Here is a 21,014-nt window from a genome sequence, read left to right on the forward strand (position 1 = left end):
AACACTGGACTTGTTTTTCTCTCCACTGCTGCTGCCAGACCTGCAGACTTTCTGTTTCTGAATTTAGTTTTCTCAAGGTCAACTGTTCCAACAGTTGAACTCAATCGCTGTTCGAGGGAACAAAGAAACAGGAGTTGGCCATTCATGAACTTGAGCTCAACAATACAGTTACATCATAGCTTATCTCTGCGCCAGTTCTAAATATCTGCCTTGTTCCATGTTCCATGATATTCTTGCCTAACAAATACCTATTAATATCAATCCTAAATCTATCAGGTGACCCAAAATCCACAACCTTATGCAGGAGAAAATTCCATATTTACACTATCCTTTTTGTGAAATATTATTTCCTGATTTCATTCAGAATTAGCTTTGCTCTGACTTTAACATTTGTCCCCTTGTTTGCCCAGCAAAGAAACTATTTAAATTTTTTTCTAGGCTTTTGATCTCTTTCGTTGGTTTGAACACTTTGAGAGAATGGGAAATGAGGTCATCCAAATGCCCTCATCCTTAAGTCCCTATATTAGTCTGGTCAATTTTATCTGCACCTTATCAAAGATAAATTCAGTTTTAATGAGGTGCAGAAATCTTGTATTTTGTCAAAAAATGGGCCATTTCCGATGTTTTTACTGGAAAAGGAAATAAGGCATAGAAATTAGTCATCACTTTCTTATATTGATTAAGACTTATAGAATGATAGTGTGTATACTGCCAAAGTTGAATTTCACCCTGCAAATATCTTATTCCAATTCAATGGAATATGCAGAATCTGCACTTTAGAAAGACCAACTTAGATTGCAATGTACATTGATTGTGTTAAATAGGAGATAAATTACAAGAAAAAAGCAATCAAAGGAAGAGGAATTTGAAACCTTAGTGGTGGTGGGTGGGAAAGTGTGGTGCTAAAAATGTTAAAGAAAATTGAATGAAGTGTACAATAAGCTCATGACCTGATATTGCCCATGTTGCACACCCATCTAAACTGAGTTCTTTCAAGGGTTTGAGGTATGAAGAGAATGATAGTTGAAAATATGTTAAAACAAATGCAATTCTGTACTGAACAGATCTTGTTTCCAAGCACATTCGCCTCTCTGGAGACTTTGAACTACAGAGCATATAAAACTAATTATTATTGTGATTAAAAATAATTGAAGTTTTTATTTGGTGCGTCACTGGTGCTTTGCAGCAAATAACTATATAGGAAATAGTAATGAGTTGAAAAATGACTACAATATTCTTTGCACTAGATGATTTATAGGATCTGATCTTCAGATGCAACTGAGGATTATACTATATTCTGATGGATAGATAATCATTGCAGCAGTTTTAGTGGAGTAGCATATTGGGATCACCCAGAAATCCTCATGAATTGACTCGAAAGGAATGCCATGAGAAATTTAAAATTCCAACGGGCATTTCTCTTGCAACTGGATGCTTCAAGAAAGCCCATTGAAATCAGAGATTTCAGAGTATTTCAATTCACTTATTAGAGTTAAAGACTTACTGTAACTCCTGGGTAGCTACTAAACTGAGCCCCTGACTCACCATTGTTCCCATCAGTCGCCACTACCAATTATATCGCCTAACACTCCTTGACCCTGATGCCATATGAATCTGAAAAATGTGTTGCTGGAAAAGCACAGCAGGTCAGGCAGCATCCAAGGAGCAGGAGAATCGATGTTTTGGGCATTAGCCCTTCTTCAGGAATTATGCCCAAAATGTCGATTCTCCTGTTCCTTGGATGCTGCCTGACCTGCTGCACTTTTCCATTTTTCAGCTCTGATCTCCAGCATCTGCAGTCCTCACTTTCGCCATATGAATCTGACAATCCCAATTCACACCCTCTGAACCAACTGCACCACACACCTGCCAGACTGAAATCCGGTAACTCTACCAAATATGTCAAAACTACCCAACTAGACCCTGCAAAACCAGCACCCTTCCATCAACCCCACCAGACCCAACACTACCACTCACCTCCCAATCTGACCCAGACTCATCTAAGAGGTACCACCCCTAACTTACTCTAAACACTCATCCACTTGCTTGGCACCCTGGAACCCTACCTTTACTCACCTGACACATGATCACCCCCACCACTTACTAAGTTACGTTTTACATCTACCTGGCACCTTACCTCATCCACCTGGAACCCTACGCACCTCACCCACTACACAACCTAATCCCTCACCTTCTTGCCATGTCATTCACGTCTGCTGTTCAATTAAACTTCAGAACACAGTGTCCAGTGTTGTAAATAGACATGGTTTGATGATGACTTTGTCCACTGCTGGATTCAAGGATTCCTGGACAAGGTTTGTAACTGAAGGCATCTGTCCAGGAATCTCCAACACAGATTAACCAAAAGGTAAGTGGGTATTCCTTTATCTGAACAGGGCCAGAAACAGGAGTTCAGACCCTGACTAGAATTTCTGGACACACGTTGATTAAAGAATGCACACTTGGCAGAAATCCTAGAAATCCTGTAACTGGTAGGGAATATATAAAATAGCTGCCTGTCAGTACAAAGTAAAAATAATTTGTATTAACAGAATACGTACTGTTGGAGCTTGAGGTATAATAAGGCTGAAAAGTAGCAATTCAAGAAGAAAAACTTAAATTTTGATGTGGAGAAATGGGTAAAAGAATGTTGAAACTTCCAAATTGAAGCAAGTTAAAAGCAGTCTTTGTACATAGCATCACTTTGTTTTGCAAAGATGTTGAGGAGATTCTTTTTTTCAGTGAAAGATCAAAGTTAGGCAAGAATTTGTGTTAGAAAATGTTCAGAAGCAAATGGAAATATGGAAATTATGGTTAAACTATGTTTACACTATCAGAGGCACATGTTTCTGATTTGCAAAACATTTGTTTTGATATTAGAGGCACTTGTTTTCTCACACAATTTCATTTGAATTTTTAGTCTATGTTCCTAATGGAACATTCCTAGTAGATTGGAAATTAGCAGAAGTGATCCACCATTTAAGAAACTAGCAGGAGATAAAAACAGGTAATGATGGGCTAGTTCTGAGGAGTCATGTAAGACATGAAACATTAACTCTGTTTGTCTCTCTCCACGAATGCTGCCAGAGCCTTTGAGTTTTTCCAGCAATTTCTATTTTTGTTTGTTTCAGATCACCAGCATCTGCAGTTCTTTGTTTTCTTCCACTTTTGTAACCTTGACCTTTCTCAAATCAGCTTAGTGTTGTTATAACCGCAATATTTTTGAGGTTGTTCAGGCGATCCATTCTAAAGAAGCAACTGCATCATTATATCAACCAAACAATCAGCTCCATTCCTGATATTTTGATAGCATTCAACTTTACTACTGCCAAGTTGGCTTTCGAAGGAAATCTAGGAGCTAAAGGGAGTCAAGAACAGCAAAGCTCGTATACTTAAATACTTTCTGTTACGCTCCTGTGATCCTGAAGCAACATGAGTGAAGAATGAATAAAGAAATAATAAGGAGATCCTGTCATTAAATTCAGTGGCACTTCATTGTTCTACATATTTTCAGGTTTCCCTGCTCCCTCTCCACTTCCCATAAATATGAGGATCATAATGTAAATAGGCAATCTCACGCTCATGATGAGTACTTGCAAAACATGTATTAAAATGAATCTCAGAAATGAGTGCTGAGTAGATACGAGTGCTGAGTATCTATCACAACCAGTAGTGATAGATAAAATGTACCTGCCTTAGAGAGTGAGCCATATTAGAGACTGTGAGATCATGACTTTTTCAAAGTAACTTATAGGATTTAAGCACCACCAGCAATGTCAGTACTGCCACAGTCCATCTGATGTAGATACATCCACAGTATTGTTAGAAAGGGAGTTCCACGGTTTTAACCCAGTGACCATTAAGGAAGACTCATGTCATTCTCAATTAAATGATATGTGGCTTGGAGGGTAATTTGGTGTTTCCATGTACTGCAGATGTGGTTCGTTTAGATAACAGAGGTTGTAGGATTGGAAGGCATTGTCAAAGGAGACATGGTAAGTTGCTGCAGTGAATTTTGTGGATAGGACACTGCACTGCCTCTATGTATCAGTTGTGAAGGAAGTGAATGGTTAAAGTGGTGCACTCTGTTCAATTACATCCTTGACTAGGGAGGCATATTGAACAGTTCCATGCAGCATACCTTTAATCTAAGTTGTATGCTTCATTGACTTTGTAGTTACACTGTTTGTCAGCTGTGGAGTTTTTTGTAACTATAGTTCATTATCTGAAATATGCCATGATATTTAAAAAAAAAGTTAGGAGATAGCTTTAGGCATGAACAAGGGTTTGCCAAAAATGATGTGTTAACCGGCTATTTCGCCTCTGTTGTAGATTAGCCTCATTAATTTCTTTGTGTGGGTACCCAAAATCCACAAAATGACTGCCCCAGTTGACCTGTTTTCTCTGTCTGCTCCTGCCCCACCAAACCTATCTCCTCATAAGACACCATCCTGTTCCACTTGGTCCAGGAAATCCCCACATACATTTGAGACACCATCCATGCCCTCCACCTCCTCCATGACTCGTGTTTCCCTGGCCCCAAAGCCTCATCTTCTTCATGGACATCCAGTCCCTGTACACATCTCTCCGCCATGGTGAAGGCCTCCAAGCCCTTTGTTTCTTCTTCTCCCACTGACCCTATCAGTCTCCCTCCACTGACACACTCATTCGATTTGCGGAACTGGTCCTCACCCTCAACAACAACTCCTGTGAATCCTTCCATTTCCTTCAGACCAAAGGCATAGACATCGGCACCCACATGGGCCCCAGCTATGCCTGCCTCTTTGTAGGATATGTGGAACAGTCCATCTTCCATAGTTACATTGACACCATCCCACATCTTCTCGTCTGCTACATTGATGACTGCATTTGTGCCACCTTGTGCTCCCACAAGGAGGTTAAACAGTTCATCAACTTCACTAACATCTTCCACCTGGACCATCTTGTTTACCTTCCTGGACCTCTCCACCTCAACCTTTCTTCATAAGACATGCCCTCCAGGCCATGTAGCATCCAGGTAAATCTTCTCTGCATCCTCTCTAAACCTTCCACATCTTTCCCATAATGAGACGATCAGAACTGAACACCATATTCCAAGTGCGGTCTAACCAGTGCTCTACAGATCTGCAGCATAACTTTGAAGCTCTTAAACTCAATCCCCCTGCTAATGAAAGCCAACACACCATACACATTCTTAACAAGCCTATCAAATTGGGTAGGAGCAAGTGAGGACTGCAGATGCTGGAGATCATAGTTGAGAATAGGGTGCTGGAAAAGCACAGCAGGTCAGGCAGCATCCAAGGAGCAGGAACACCAACGTTTTAGGCAAAAGCCCTTCATGAATCTCATTCCTGATGAAGGGCTCTTGCCCAAAACATCGATTCTCCTGCTCCTGGGATGCTGCCTGACCTGCTGTGCTTTTCCAGCACCCCACTATGAACTTGGGTGGAAACTTTGAGGGATCTATGGATATGGATCCCAAGATCCCTCTGCTTCTTCAAACTGCCAAGAATCCTGTCTTTAACCCTATACTCTGCATTCAAATTTGACCCCCCAAAATGAATCACTTCACACTTTTCCAGATTGAACTCCATCTGCCACTTCTCAGCCCAGTTCTGCATCCTGTCAATGTCCCTTTGCAACCGACATCAGTCCTCCATACTATCGACCATTCCACCAACCTTCATGCCATTGACAAACATACTAACCCTCCCTTCCACTTCCTCATCCAAGTCATTTATAAAAATCACAAAGAGCAGAGGTCCCAGAACAGCTCCCTGCAGAGCACCACTGGTCACTATGCCCGAGGCTGAATACTTTCATTCCACCTCAACCCTCTGTCTTTTATGGGCCAGCCAATTCTGCATCCAGACTGCCAAATTTCCCTGTATACCATGCCTCCTTACTTTGTAAATGAGCCTTACTAAGATCCCTGTATACCACATCCACTGCTCTATCTTCACCAACATGTTTTGTCACATCCTCAAAGAATTCAATAAGGCTTGTGAGGCATGACCTGCCCCTCACAAAGCCATGCTGACTATTTCTAATCAAACTATGGTTTTCCAAGTTATCATTAATCCTGTACCTCAGAATCCTCTCCAAAACTTTGCCCACCACAGACATAAGTCTGACTGGTTAGTAATTCCCAGGAGTGTCCCTATTCCCTTTCTTGAACAAGGGAATAACATTTGCCACTCTCCAATCATCTAGCACTACTCCAGTGGACAGTGGGGATGCAAACATCATCGCTAAACGTGCAGTAATCTCTTCCTTCGCTTCCTGTAGTAACCTTGGTTATATCCCTGTGGTCCAGGGGACTTAGCTGTCCTTACGTTTTTCAAAATTTTCAGAGCCTACTCCTTTTTAACGTCAAACTGTATGAGCATATCAGCCTGTTTCACTCAGTCCTCACAAACGACAAGGTCCCTATCAGTAGTGAACACTGAAGCCAAGTAATCATTAAGGACCTTCACTACCTCCTCCAACTCCAGGCACAAGTTCCCTCCATTATCCCTGATCAGCTCTACCCTCACTCTGCCCATCCTCTTGTTCCTCACATAAGTGTAGAATGCCTTAGGGTTTTCCTTAATCCTACCCGTTAAAGCTTTCTCATGCTCCTATTTAGCTCTCCCTCCATTCTTCAGATCCTACCTGTTGAAACTTTCTCATGTTCCTATCTAGCTCTCCTGTCCATTCTTCAGATCCTTCCTGACTACCTTAGAATCCTTTAGAGCCCTGTCTGATCCTTGCCTTCTCAGCTTTAAGAAGCTTACTTTCTCCTCTTGACTTGAGGTTCCAAATCTCTTGTCACCAAGGTTCCTTCACCCTACCATCCCTTCTTGCCTCAGTCGGGCAACTATCCAGCACTATCAGCAAGTACTCCCTAAACAACTTTCACACTTCTGTTCTGCATTTTCCTGAAAATATCTGTTCCCAATTTAGGTGCCCCAGTTCTTGTCTCACAGCATTGTAATTCTCCCTCCCCTAATTAAATGCTTTCCCATACCACAACTTCTGGCTGCTCTCCCTTCACCTTACAAATGCCACTTCCCCACCTCTTTTACCTCCCTCCCTATTCCTTTTGAAACATCTAAACCCTGGAACATCTCACAGCTATTGCTGCCCCTGTGATATTCAGGTCTCTGTAATGGTGCACCATCATTATTCCATGTACTGATCCATGGTTTTGGTTTTGGGGTTTGGGCCTTGAGAATTCAATGAATTCTGCTGTTCCCCTGGGCCAATGCTGATCTTCCCATCTGTGGATTGATCTGTGTTGCTTTCAGATTTTTGCTTTACTCACTATTTGAGTGGCTTTCTCGACAGCCAGGACTGTTTGGGGCTGTGGTAACTCTGACAGAGATTCATCAATAATTCCTACAGATATTCAGTCTCTTATGAATTCTGCCCTGAAGTCACCATAGTTGCTTTTCTCCGCTAATGTGTAGAGATCATTAATGAAATCATTTACTGCCTTGAATGCTGGACACTTCTCTCAATTCTTGCTCTTTCATGAATTTTAATACTTTTGTGATCAGAGTAATTTTCAAAGTCTTTCAATACCTGCTGATTCTTGAAAACGTTCCTGCTGTTTCTTGAAAAATCAAGGCTAATTTTGTTCGAATAAAAAAGAGCACAATGTCTCAGTGTCGAAAAGTGTGGCGCTGGAAATACACAGTAGGCCAGGCAGCATCCGAGGAGCAGGAGAATCTTGATGATGGCCTTATGCCCGAAAGGCCGATTCTCCTGCTCCTCAGATGCTGCCTGACCTGCTATGCTTTACCAGCATCACACTTTTTGATTCTGATCTTCAGCATCTGCAGTCCTTACTTCCGTAAATGTCTCAGTGGCTACTGAAAGGTGCCATAAATGGAAAACCCCAGCAACTTACACTTATATACCACATTTAATGTAACAAAACATCTCAAGGCACATAACCTGTAGAATATCAAGAATTTTTTAAAAAATATCAAGCCACAGAAGAAGATATCAAAACAAATGATCAAAAATTTGCTCAAAGAGGAATATTTTTAACAAGGGAAGAGATTTTGACTAAAGCAGAATTTATGGAGGGAATTCCAATGTCCAGGGCCATTGTGGCTGAAGGCATGTAACCAGTGGTAGAGAGATTAAAATAGGGATGTTAACAGAACAGAACAGAAATAGAGGAGTGCAGAAATTTCAATGTCTGGTAGAACTGGAGGAGGTAACAGAAATAAAGAAGTTTGAAGCCATCAAGAGATTTGAAATCCACCATGAGTATTTTAAAACTGAGATGTTACTTGACCAGGATTCGGTTTAGATCTCCAAACACAGGGGTGATGGATAGATTAGATTTGGTGCCAGTTAAGATATAGGCAGCACAGATTTGGATGTAATAATGCAAGAGATGCTGGAGAAACTCAACAGGTCTGGTAGCATCTGTAGAGAGAGAAACAGAGCTGCTTTTTCTCTCCCTTTCACCTTTATCTTTATTTTGCATCTCTTTTGTTCTTTGATTGCCATTAACAGTCATAGAAACATAGAAAATAGGAACAGAAGTAGACGAGTTGGCCCTGCAAGTCTGTTCTGCCATTCAATATAGTCATGGCTGATCATCGTACTCTGTTCTCTATTCATGCTTTCGATGTATACCCTTTGATCCCTTTAGTCCTATGATCTACATCTACCGCCTCCTTCAAAACATTCAATCGCTTTGTCTTTTGCACTGGGCCCCTACACCATCAGGCCCCCTACACCCTCTGCCCCCTTGCTCCTCCTCTGGCTCTGTTAAAACTATTGAAAAAAATCGTTTTCCAACACCTTTCAGAAGAGTCACATCAGATTTGAAATGTTAACTCTGTTTCTGTTCTCATAGATGCTACTAGATCTACAGAGTTTCTCCAGCATTCTCGGTGTTTTTTAAGATTTCCAACATTTGCAGTAGTTTGCTTTTATTCAAGATTTGGACAGACAGAGGTTTATGTAAGGTGGAAGATGGAAGGTTGGCAGGAGAACATTGGAATAGCCAAACCTAAAGGTAACAAAAGCATGGATGAGAGTTTCAGCAGTCAATGGGGTGAAGATATGTTAAAGTCAAATGATGACACAAATAGGAAATCTTGATGATATAGTAGAAAATAGGTTATTGGATTAGATTACTCAGTGTGGAAACAGGCTCTTTGACCCAACAAGTCCACACCGACCCACCAGTACATTTACCCCTTCACCTAACACTACAGGCAACTTAGCATAGCCAATTCACCTGACCTGCAGGATGAAACCAGAGTACCCGGAGGAAACCCACACAGACACGGGGAGAATGTGCAAACTCCACACAATCAGTCTCCTGAGGTGGGAATTGAACCCAGGTCTCTGGCGCTGTGAGGCAGCAGTGCTAACCACTGTGCCACCCTGTTAGAAGTTCACCTTGGGCTTACTACAACTCCAAGGTTGTGAGCAGGCCAGTTCAGCTTGAGATAATTGCTAGAGATGTAAATGATGGACAGAAAAAAAATGTTGACTGTGACAACCAAAGATATTGAAGTTTTCCAAATATTAAGTTGAAAACAAATATTGTGCAAATAATGATGGTTCCTAGACAAGCAGTATTCTGCTTGTACAGTAGTTCCCAGAAACAGTGGTGGAATCCTGTCAGAACTCTGGAACATGATGTATGTTTTCAGAGGAGTAGTGTGTGGATACTTCATAAAAGGGGTCATAATTTGGAGATGCTGGTGTTGGACTGGGGTGTACAAAGTTAAAAATCGCACAACACCAGGTTATAGTCCAACAGATTTAATTGGAAGCACTAACGTTCAGACCACTGCTCCTTCAACCACCTGATGAAAGAGTGGCACTCCGAAAGCTAGTGCTTCCAATTAAACCTGTTGGACTATAACCTGGTGTTGTGTGATTTTTAACTTAATGAAAGGGGGCCATGGATAGATTCTTAGAGAAATCCAGGACTAACAAGGCAGTAGCATTGAACCTCAGTCATGATTCAACTGATAAGTATATAACAAGCGAGGCTATTTCTATCCAGCTGAATGACGCCAGACAGGCATTGCAGGAGGATGGTGTGGTTAACTTGCAGTAACTGTTGATAAGTCAAAAAGAATGATGAGAATTAGTTTATTACAGTAATGTCACAAAGCATTTAATCTAATTCAAAAACGGAATAATGAGAACAATAGGCACAGATTTGGGAGTTGACAAACTGTTCAATGGCTTTGGAAAGGAAAGGGAAATTTAAGATCAGGCAATAATTTGCAAGGATAGTGAAGTTAAGGGTGGTTATTTTGAGGTTTGTAAGGGTGATGACAGATTTGAGGTTGCTGGGGGACAGCATCTGAGGACTGGAGCCATTATCACATTACATGGCCCAGGAAAGGAAGTTATGTGATCAACAGTTTGGTCAGAATATAGCCAAGGGAGCAGTGTTGGGCCATATGGGGCTCAGAGAGAGAAAAGCTAAAGATGGGACAAAAATCTAGTGAACGACATGAGTTCAGGTTTATTGCAGTGGAAAGCATTTGGCCTGACTGACTTGGGAAGGGGAGGGGGAACAGCAGAGGTAGTTGCACTTCAGATGGTCTCAGGTTTCAGGTCTCAATCTTCACAGCAAAACATGTCCCTGAACTTTTTACACTTCTTAGAGGTGTGGGCAGTGGAGGTAGGTGAAGAGAGCTTTCAAGAAGATGGTTTCAAATTAAGATTATCTTTGCATACCTGGATGATCTCTAAATTATGGATTTTAGTGGTGGATAGCAAAGCTTTAAATGTTTGAATATTGCTGAAAAGAGAGACATGTTGGTCTGAGCTTTTTGTTCTTCACTTGTCAGGATACATGCAAGAATGTCAAATTTCAAAAGTTAAAAACTATAGGAGGGAAGGATTCTGATTGGTCAGGATATTGCTGTACTGAAAGTAAAGGGTACTTATAGGCTCTCCACATCCTGGTTAACTCAAAAAAGTCTTCAGTCTTGAATACATCCCTTTTGTTTGCAGAAAACAAGTTCATGTATGAATGAATGGAATTTCTAACAAGTATAAATGAGACATGTTATGACTTGACTGTATATCTTAAATTGGTTGCTCGTGGAGTTATTAACACACTATAATTGGTCAACGGGTACTGCCCAATTGTGGAATCAGATCTAACAGTAGACATTTTGCAAGCAGAAGCTGGTCAAATATACTTGCAAACAGCCTATTACAATAATCAGAGGAATGCACTATTTGATTATGTAATGATCCTGAACCAGACGGTCAAAGTTTATGCTACAATCTGGCTAGGGACCAGATACCTCCATTTTTAAAGTAGACAAAGTATGAGATCCAGGGGACCTACTAGGAGGATAAAGCCAGAAGAACAGAAAAGAAGAAACATTTCTAAGCAGCATTTGAATAGTAATACAATCTACAATACATGTACAACTTATTATTAACACGCAGGGGTAGATGTGAGTATTAGACTGTGATCAAACACCAAACAGTGCACAATAAATTCTCCTGCTCCTTGGATGCTGCCTGACCTGCTGCGCTTTTCCAGCAACACATTTTCAGCAAATATCAAATGTGATCAAGATAGTTCCCATAGATTTCTCAGCAATTGCGCCTCCCCATCCATTCCCAGATGTTAATTACAGAGTAGATCATCAAATCTCATTAAACTTCACAAGGCATCACAATTCCTCATTTCAGTTGATCTGGCCTTGAAAATCCTTCTCAAGGACCATTCTATCATTGCCTCAACGGTTGTTTCTATTTCGGTTGATTGCCATCTTTTCATGGATTTGCTCTCTCCTGAATGCCAAAGCTGCACTACACTGCTCCTAGTTTCACCAAGCTAAAACTACCTCTGTTTTCTCCCCTGTGCTTCAAACTAAGCCAATTGCAATGAGAGATAATGCTCAAGGGCCTTACAACTTTCAACTCTCAGCTGTACTAAACTATTATTGGTACACAGCTCTTTCTGAGCTTCACAACCTCCAACACGTTTCATGAGCCCTGTTGTAAACATTTATCCAATTTCCTGACAATTTCTTCCTGACTTTTAACAACAGGCAGCCAATCCCCTGCTCTTGACTTTTCACTAAGTCCCCAATTACACAGACTCAGTGTAGTTCAGTTGCCTTTTCAACAGGACAGCTAACAGCAGCATTGTGTCATGTGGATTCTATCTCTGTCGCCAACTCAACTGTATCTTTCGAACAATTCTTCAGTGACCCCAAACTGTTCTGAGTTGATGTGTTGCCCCCTGGTCAAGCAATGTCTTGATTTTGACATTCTCATCCATTTTCAAATTCCTCCATGGCTTGAGCTCTTTCTGTCTCTGTAATCTCCTCCACAACCCTCTGTGACATCTATAATAAGCTCCTCCCCTTTTGCTAGAATGAATTTAGTGTTACCATCTAGCAAGTTTTGGAATTGTCAGTTCCTAAATATTACTAGTCATAGATTGCTGGCTTGCTTAGTCCAAAAATCAATACAAATAAAGATTTCATTGAAATATAATCAGCCAACTGAAATTTCAGTGTAACTTTGCTTAATTTTGAGGTAAGTAGGATGTGTTTTTGGACTGTTAGTGTAAATACCACTCATGGCTCCATTGCATTGTAGCAGTATGAAACAACCTGCTTAACTTGTTGTTCAAATTCTTGAGATACTTGTCCTTCCATATTATTGAAGTATACTTCAGGACAGAAAGTGTCAATCTTTGGCTCATTTGTGAATTTGTGGAGTATACCATGAATAATAGCTTTGATATGCTCTAGTTCTGTGCCAGACTTACAAGTGGGCAAATAGCTGGGGCTGGTTTTACAATATTGCTAATAAACAGAAACATAGTAAAAAGGAGCAGGAATATGCTATTTGGCCATTCGAGTCTGGTCCACCATTCATTCTGATCATGGCTGATTAGCCAACTCAATCACCTGTCCCCCCCCCCATTCTTCTAAACTCCAGTGAGTATAAACCTATCTAATTCAACCTCTGCTTATACATCAGTTCCGCCACCCCAGGAAACATTTCATAAACATTCACTGCCCTAACTTGAGAGCAAGAACATCCTTCCTCAGATAAGGAGACCAAAACTGCACACAATATTGACAGGAGATTCAATGGTGAGAGGAACAGGTTGGAGATTCTGTGATTGCAACTGAACTCCCAGATGGTATGTTGCCTCCTGCGTGCCAGGGTCAGGGATGTCTCTGATCGGGTCTACAGGATTGTTAAGGGGGAGGCAGAGCAGCCAGAGGTCATGGTACATATTGGTACCAATGATATAGCTAGGAAAAGGGATGAGGATCTGAAAAGGGAATATAGAGAGTTAGGTTGAAAGCTTAAAGGCTGGACAGACAGACTAATAATCTCATAATTGGTACTAGGGACAGAGAACGAGTACAGATTAACACCTGCCTGCAGGGTTGATGTAGAAGGGAAGGCTTTAGATTAGATTAGATTACAGTGTGGAAACAGGCCCTTCGGCCCAACAAGTCCACACCAACCCACCGAAGCGCAACCCACCCATACCCCTACATTTACCCCTTACCTAACACTACGGGCAGTTTAGCATGGCCAATTCACCTGATCTGCACATCTTTGGACTGTGGGAGGAAACCAGAGCACCCGGAGGAAACCCACGCAGACACGGGGAGAACGTGCAAGCTCCACACAGTTGGTCACCTGAGGCAGGAATTGAACCCAGGTCTCAGGCGCTGTGAGGCAGCAGTGCTAACCACTGTGCCACCGTGCTGCCCACGATATGTGGATCATTGGGATATCTTCTAGAAGGACGGATTGTACAAGAAGGACGGATTGGGCATGAAATGGAGGGGCACCAATATCCTGGGCAGGAGGTTTCCTAAAGCTCGTTGGGAGGGTTTAAACTAGTTTGGCAGAAGGGTGGGAACTGGGGCAATGGATCTGAGGATGGTGTAGCAAGTGAACAGCCAGACACAGCTTGCAGAGGTTCTATGAGGAAGATAGACAGTTGATAGGGCAAAGTTTCAATCAGTGTATTGGGTTGAAATGTGCCTATTTTAATACAAGAAGTATCAAGAATAAAGGTGATGAACTTAGAGCATGGATCAGTGCTTGGAACTATGATGTTGTGGCCGTTACAGAGACTCGGAAATCACAGGAGCAGGAGTGGTTGTTGGATGTTTCGAAAAGAAAAGGGGGAGGTAAAAGAGGGGGAGGGAGTGCCATTGCTAATCAGGGGTAGTATCACAGTTGCAGAAAGGGAGGTCATCGAGGAGGGCTTGTCTACAGAGTCAGAAACAGGACAGGAGCAGTCACTTTATTGGGAGTTTTCTACAGGCAACCCAGTAGAAACAGAGACACAGAAGAGCAGATTGGGAGGCAGATTTTGGAAACGTGCAGAAGTAACAGGGTTATTGTCATGGGTGACTTTAACTTCGCTAAAATTGACTGGAACCTCCTTAGTTCAAATAGTTTGGATGAAGCAATTTTTTGTAAAATGTGTCCAGGAAGGATTCCTGACTCAGTATGTAGATAGGCCAACTAGGGGGGAGGCCATATTGGATTTGGTGCTTGGCAACGAACTAGGCCAGGTGGGAGAGCACTTTGGTGGTCGTGATCACAAATCCTTGAACTTTACTATCATAGAGAGGGATAGGAGCAGACGGTATTGTAAAGTATTTAATTGGGGGAGGGGGAATTACAATGCTATTAGGCAGGAACTGGGGCACCTAAATTGGTTCTTAGGGAATTGCATAACAGAAGTGTGGAGGTTGTTTAGGGAGTGCTTGCTGATAGTGCTGGTTCGGTTTGTCCCACTGAGGCAAGGAAGGGATGGTAGGGTGAAGGAACCTTGGTGACAAGAGGTGTGGAACATCTAGTCAAGAGGAGGAAGGAAGCTTCTTAAGGTTGAGAAGGCAAGGATCAGATAGGGCTCTAAAGGGTTCTAAGGTAGCCAGAAAGGATCTGAAGAATGGACAGGAGAGCTAGATAGGGACATGAGAAAGCTTTAACAGGTAGGATCTGAAGAATGGAGGGAGAGCTAAATAGGAGCATGAGAAAGCTTTAACGGGTAGGATTAAGGAAAACCCTAAGGCATTCTACACTTATGTGAGGAACAAAGGAGGCCAGAGTGAGAGTAGAGCCAATCAGGGATAATGGAGGGAATTTGTCACTGGAGTTGACGAGGTAGGGGAGGTTCTTCGTGAATACTTTGCTTCAGTATTCACCACTGAATGTTTGTGAGGACAGCGTGAAACAGGCTGATAAGCTCAAATATGTTGATGTTAAGAAGGAGGATATGCTGAAAAGTTTGAAAAACTTGAGGATAGATAAGTTCCCTGGACTAGACAGGATATAACCAAGGTTACTACTGGAAGTGAGGGAAGAGATTGCTGTGTCTTTGGCGATGATCTTTGCATCCTCACTGTCCATTAGAGGAATGCCAGATGATTGGAGGTTGGCAATGTTATTCCCTTGTTCAAGAAAGGAAATAGAGATAATCTTGGGAATTACAGACCAGTCAGTCTTAAGTCTGAGAGCATTTATGATACTTGGAAAGCCATGGTTTGATTAGAGATAGTCAGCATGGCTTTGTGAGGGGCAGGTCATGCCTCAAGCGTTATTAAATCTTTGAGGATGTGACAAAACACATTGATGAAGGTAGAGCAGTGGATGGGCATGGATTTTAGCAAGGCATTTGATAAGGTTTCCCACAGTAGGCTCATTCAGGGAAATTTGGCTGTCTGGATACAGAATTGGCTGGCCCATAGAAGACAGAGGGTGAAGGTAGATGGAAAGTATTCAGCCTGGAGCTCGGTGACCAGTGGTGTTCTGCAGGGAACTGTTCTGGGACCTCTGCTCTTTATGATTTTTCTAAATGACTTGGATGAAGAAGTGGAAGGGTGGGCTATTAAGTTTTCTGATGATATAATGGCTAGTGGAGTGGTGGATAGTGTAGAAGGGCTGTTGTAGGTTGCAACAGGACATTGCTAGGATCCAGGACTGGACTGAGGAGTGGCAGATGGAGTTCAATCTGGAAAAGTGTGAAGTGATTCATTTTGGAAGGTTGAATCTGATTGCAGAATACAGGGTTAAAGGCAAGATTCTTGGTAGTGTAGACGAACAGATTTTAGTGTGTATGTCCATAGATCCCTCAAAGTTTCCACCCAAGTTGATAGGGTTGTTAAGAAGGCATATGGTGTAGAACATAGAACAATACAGTGCAGAACAGGCCCTTCAGTCCTCGATGTTGCGCTGACCTGTGAACTATTCTCAGCTCGTCCCCTACATTATCCCAAAATCATCCATGTGCTTATCTAAGGATTGTTTAAATCTCCCTAATGTGGCTGAGTTGACTACCTTAGCAGGTAGGGCATTCCACGCCCTTACCACTCTCTCCATAAACAACCTGCCTCTGACATCTGTCTTAAATCTATCACCCCTCGATTTGTAGTTGTGCCCTCTCGTACAAGCTGACGTCATCATCCTAGGAAAAAGACTTTCATTGTCTAGTCTATCTAATCCTCTGATCATCTTGTATGTCTCTATCAAATCCCCTCTTAGCCTTCTTCTTTCCAATGACAACAGACCCAAGTCTCTCAGCCTTTCCTCATTAGACCTTCCTTCCAGACCAGGCAACATCCTGGTAAGTCTCCTCTGCACCTTTTCCAATGCTTCCACATCTTTCCTGAAATATGGGGACCAGAACTGTACACAATATTCCAAGTGTGGCTGCACCTGCATTTTATATAGTTGCAGCATGATATTGCGGCTCTGGAACTCAATCCCTTTACGAATGAAACCTAACACACCATATGCCTTCTTCACAGCAGTGTCCACCTGGATGGCAACTTTCAGGGATCTACGTACATGGACTCCAAGATCCCTCTGCATGCCCAAACTATCAAGAATCTTTCCATTGGCCCAGTACTCTGTCTTCCTGTTATTCTTCCCAAAGTGCATCGCCTCACATTTAGTTGCATTGAACTCCATTTACCACCTCTCAGCCCAATTCTGCAGTTTATCCAAGTCCCCCTCAACCTGTAACATTCTTCCGAACTGTCCACTACTCCACCGACTTTAGTGTCATCTGCAAATTTACTAATCCATCCATCTATGCCTGCATCTAAGTCATTTATAAAAATGACAAACAGCAGTGGTCCCAAAACAGATCCTTGTGGCACACCACTAGTAACCGGACTCCAGGCTGAATATTTTCCATCAACCACCACTCGCTGCCTTCTTTCAGAAAGCCAGTTTCTAATCCAAACTGCTAAATCACCCTCAATTCCATGCCTCTGCATTTCCTCCAATAGCCTACCATGTGGAACCTTATCAAAGACTTTACTGAAGTCCATGTATACCACGTCAACTGCCCTACCCCCATCTACATGCTTGGTCACCTTCTCAAAAAACTCAATTAGGTTTGTGAGACACAACCTGCCCTTGATGAAACCATGTTGACGACCTGAAATCAAATTGTTGCTTGCTGGATGATTATAAATCTTATCTCTTATAATCTTTTCCAAAACCTTTCCTACAATAGAAGTAAGGCTCACCAGTCTATAATTATCTGTACTGCCCTTCTTGAACAAGGGCACAACATTTGCAATCCTCCAGTCCTCTGGTACTAAACGTGGGGTTGTGGGTGGCACGGTGGCACAGTGGTCTAGCACTGCTGCCTCACAGCGCCAGAGACCCGGGTTTAATTCCTGCCTCAGGCGACTGACTGTGTGGAGTTTGCACGTTCTCCCCATGTCTGCGTGGGTTTCCTCCGGGTGCTCCGGTTTCCTTCCACACTCCAAAGATGTGCAGGTCAGGTGAATTGGCCATGCTAAATTGCCCGTAGTGTTAGGTAAGGGGTAGATATAGATGTAGGGGTATGGGTGGGTTACGCTTCGGCAGGGCGGTGTGGACTTGTTGGGCCGAAGGGCCTGTTTCCACACTGTAAGTAATCTAATCTAATCTGATCTAAATATCAAAGCCAAGGGCTCTGCTATCTCCTCCCTAGCTTCCCAGAGAATCTGCAGATAAATCCCAGCCGGCCCAGGGGACTTGTCTACTTTCACTCCTTCTAGAATTGATAACACCTGTTCATAACTAACCTCGATCCTTTCTAGTCTAATATCTCGTACCTCATTCTTCTCCTCTACAATATTCTCCTTTTCCTGAGTGAAAAACCGATGAGAAATGTTTGTTTAGCACCTCTCCGACCTCCACAGGGTTCACACTCAACTTCCTACTTCTATCTTTGACTGGTCCTGTTCCTACCCTCATCATCCTTTTATTCCTCACATTCCTATAGCTTTAGGGTTCTCCTTTATTCTATTTGCTAAAGACTGCTTGTGTCCTCTCTTTGCTCTTCTTAACTCTCTCTTTAAATGCTTCCTAGCTGATCTGTAACTCTTCATCACCTCATCTGAACCATCTTGCTCATCAACACATAAGCCTCCTTCTTCTTAACAAGAGATGCAATTTCTGTAGTAAACCACGTTTCCCTTACCTTATCACTTCCTCCCTGCCTGATAGGGACATACTATCAAGGACACGCAATATCTGTTCCTTAAACCAGCCCCACATTTCCATTGTCTGCATCCCCTGCATTTTGCTACCCTATTCTATGCATCCTAATTCTAGCTAGCCGCATTATAATTGCCCTTGCCCCATTGATAACTCTTGACCTGTAGCTATTGCTTTCCAGCACTTAACTAAATGTAACTGAATTATGGTCACTCTCTCCAAAGTGCTCACCTACAACTAAATCAAACACCTGGCTTGGTTCATTACCAAGCACCAGATCCAATGTGGCCTCCCCTCTTGGCCCTTTGACACACTGTGTCAGGAAACCCTCCTGTACACCTTGGACAAGAACTGATCCATCCAATGTACTAGAGTTGTAGCATTTCCAGTCAATGCTGGGGAAGTTAAAGTCCCCCATAATGTGTTGGCTTTCATTAACAGGGGGATTGAGTTTAAGAGCCGCGAGGTTATGCTGCAGTTCTATAGAGCCCTAGTTAGACCACACTTGGAATATTGTGTTCAGTTCTGGGTGCCTCATTATAGGAAGGATGTGGAAGGTTTAGAGAGAGTGCAGAGGAGATCTACCAGGATGCTGCCTGGCCTGGAGGGCATGTCTTATGAAGAAAGGTTGAGGGAGTTTCTCATGGGACTGAAGAAGGATGAGAGGTGACTTGATAGAGGTGTACAAGATGATGAGAGGCATAGATAGAGTGAATAGTCAGAGACGTTTTCCTAAGAGTAGAAATGGCTAAAACAAGGGGGCATGATTTTAAAATGATTGGAGGAAGGTTTAGGGGAGATGTCAGAGATCGGTTCTTTACACAGAGAGTGGTGGGTGTGTGGAATGCACTGCCAGTGGTGGTAGTAGAGTCAGATACATTAAGGACATTTAAGTAACTCTTGCATAGGCATATGGATGATAGTAAAATGAAGGGTATGTAAGTTAGTTTGATCTTAGAGTAGGGTAAAAGGTTGGTACAACATAGATGGCCAAAAGGCCTGTATTGTGCTGTACTGTTCTATGTTCTTTGTTCAAATATAGCAGTTGTGGTCACACCAAGGCCCTGTATAATTGCAGCAAGACATCCGTGCTCCCGTACTTCAATACTCTCACTATGAAGGCCAACATACCATTTGCCTTTACCATCTACTGCACCTGCATGCTTACCTTTAACGTCTGGTGTATGAGAATATCAAAATCTCATTGCACATTCCCGTCTCTCAATTTATAACCATTCAGATAATAATCTGCCTTCTTATTGTTGCTACAAAAGTGGATATCCGAGCATTTATCTACATTATACTGCATCTGCCATGCATTTGCACATTTACTCAGCTTGTTCAAATCAGACTGAATAATCTCTATGTTGGCCTCACAGCTAACCCTCCCACCCAGGTTTCTGTCATCCCAATCTTCCTTCTCATAGATCTAAAAGAATTCCAGTGTGTAGATTGACTGGTAAAGTTATGCCTATTGCAGCTATCAGTGAACAGATTTGCCAACTAGGATAGTTGAAAAAGAGTATGTTAGATAATTTATCACAAAAGTGAGTAAGTGTGGAACGGAGTTAATTAAATGATTCATCACACATGGCCGCAGACACAAAGATCATGAATGTATCATCTACGTATCAGAATTATGTATGGGAAGTTAGGACACATTCCTAAAACAAAATCCTCATGGAAACTGGCAAAAATGTCAGTGAAAGCTAGGCCTGCACCAGCTGCTTGGACGTAGATAGTGTCACTCAATCTGAAATGGATTGCACAATTTGTTAAGTTCCTATGTTCAATGAATATGGCTTCAGAAGGTGGAGGATTACTTATATTGCTATAACATAATGGTGTGGCGCAAATCTGTGTTAGTTGGTAGTTTTCAATTGGTGGATTTTCCTGATCCGCCTCTATTTGTAGCTGATGGATTTCCCTTTCTGTAATTTAAACAAATTAACAGATAATTATTTGAAAACTCCGCATGACAGATGTTTTGCACTTTTGATACTTCCAAGTCTGATTTATGTTTCCTAAAACATAGGGGCATAGGCTTGATAAATAGCTTATTTATTCAGGTATGCATTTTATTTATGTTTGTGAGTTTGAGGTTAGGTTTTACAGAGAATTTTTCTAACTGCAGGCCTGTGTAGATTTTTTCTTTGCCTTTTTCTTAGTGATGCTATTTCAATTTTCATAAATTGCAGTTTCATTATTTTTGTCTTCTAGTTGAGTTACGTTCTCACACATTCCCAGCAGGATCTTGGATATTACATTGGGGTGACAAAAATTTACTATTTAAAAATATAATAAACTATTAACACTGTAACTACACCTATTCATGTCATTGGGCTTTCATTAGGATGTTAAAGCCTTTTCATTATCTTTTTTCTAGCTTAAAAACAAGAAAAATGAATTGGTAAAGTGTCCACACAGCGTGACATCATCGGTGAGCGTTAATTTTTTTTGAAGTTATGTTATATTCTTTCTCCATCCCCTCTTTTAGGTCACTCCATGTCACAATCCAGGAAAGA

At 41.9% G+C, this 21,014-nt stretch overlaps 1 protein-coding gene across 3 annotated transcripts in view; it reads left to right on the forward strand.

Annotated features, from left to right (window-relative positions):
- The window catches only part of LOC140485736 (short transient receptor potential channel 3-like), a 190,820-nt gene that overhangs the window by 94,256 nt on the left and 75,550 nt on the right, over positions 1-21,014 (forward strand). For 2 of the 3 annotated variants that reach the window (XM_072584215.1, XM_072584213.1), the window contains exon 3: positions 20,876-20,929. The exons of the other annotated variant lie outside the window; for it this stretch is intronic. In XM_072584215.1, the coding sequence (XP_072440316.1) occupies positions 20,876-20,929 (54 nt within the window). The remainder of the gene's footprint in view (positions 1-20,875; positions 20,930-21,014) is intronic. 3 annotated transcript variants of the gene reach the window in all.

The sequence above is a fragment of the Chiloscyllium punctatum genome, chromosome 14, assembly GCF_047496795.1.
Source record: "Chiloscyllium punctatum isolate Juve2018m chromosome 14, sChiPun1.3, whole genome shotgun sequence".
Taxonomy (NCBI): Eukaryota; Metazoa; Chordata; class Chondrichthyes; order Orectolobiformes; family Hemiscylliidae; genus Chiloscyllium; species Chiloscyllium punctatum.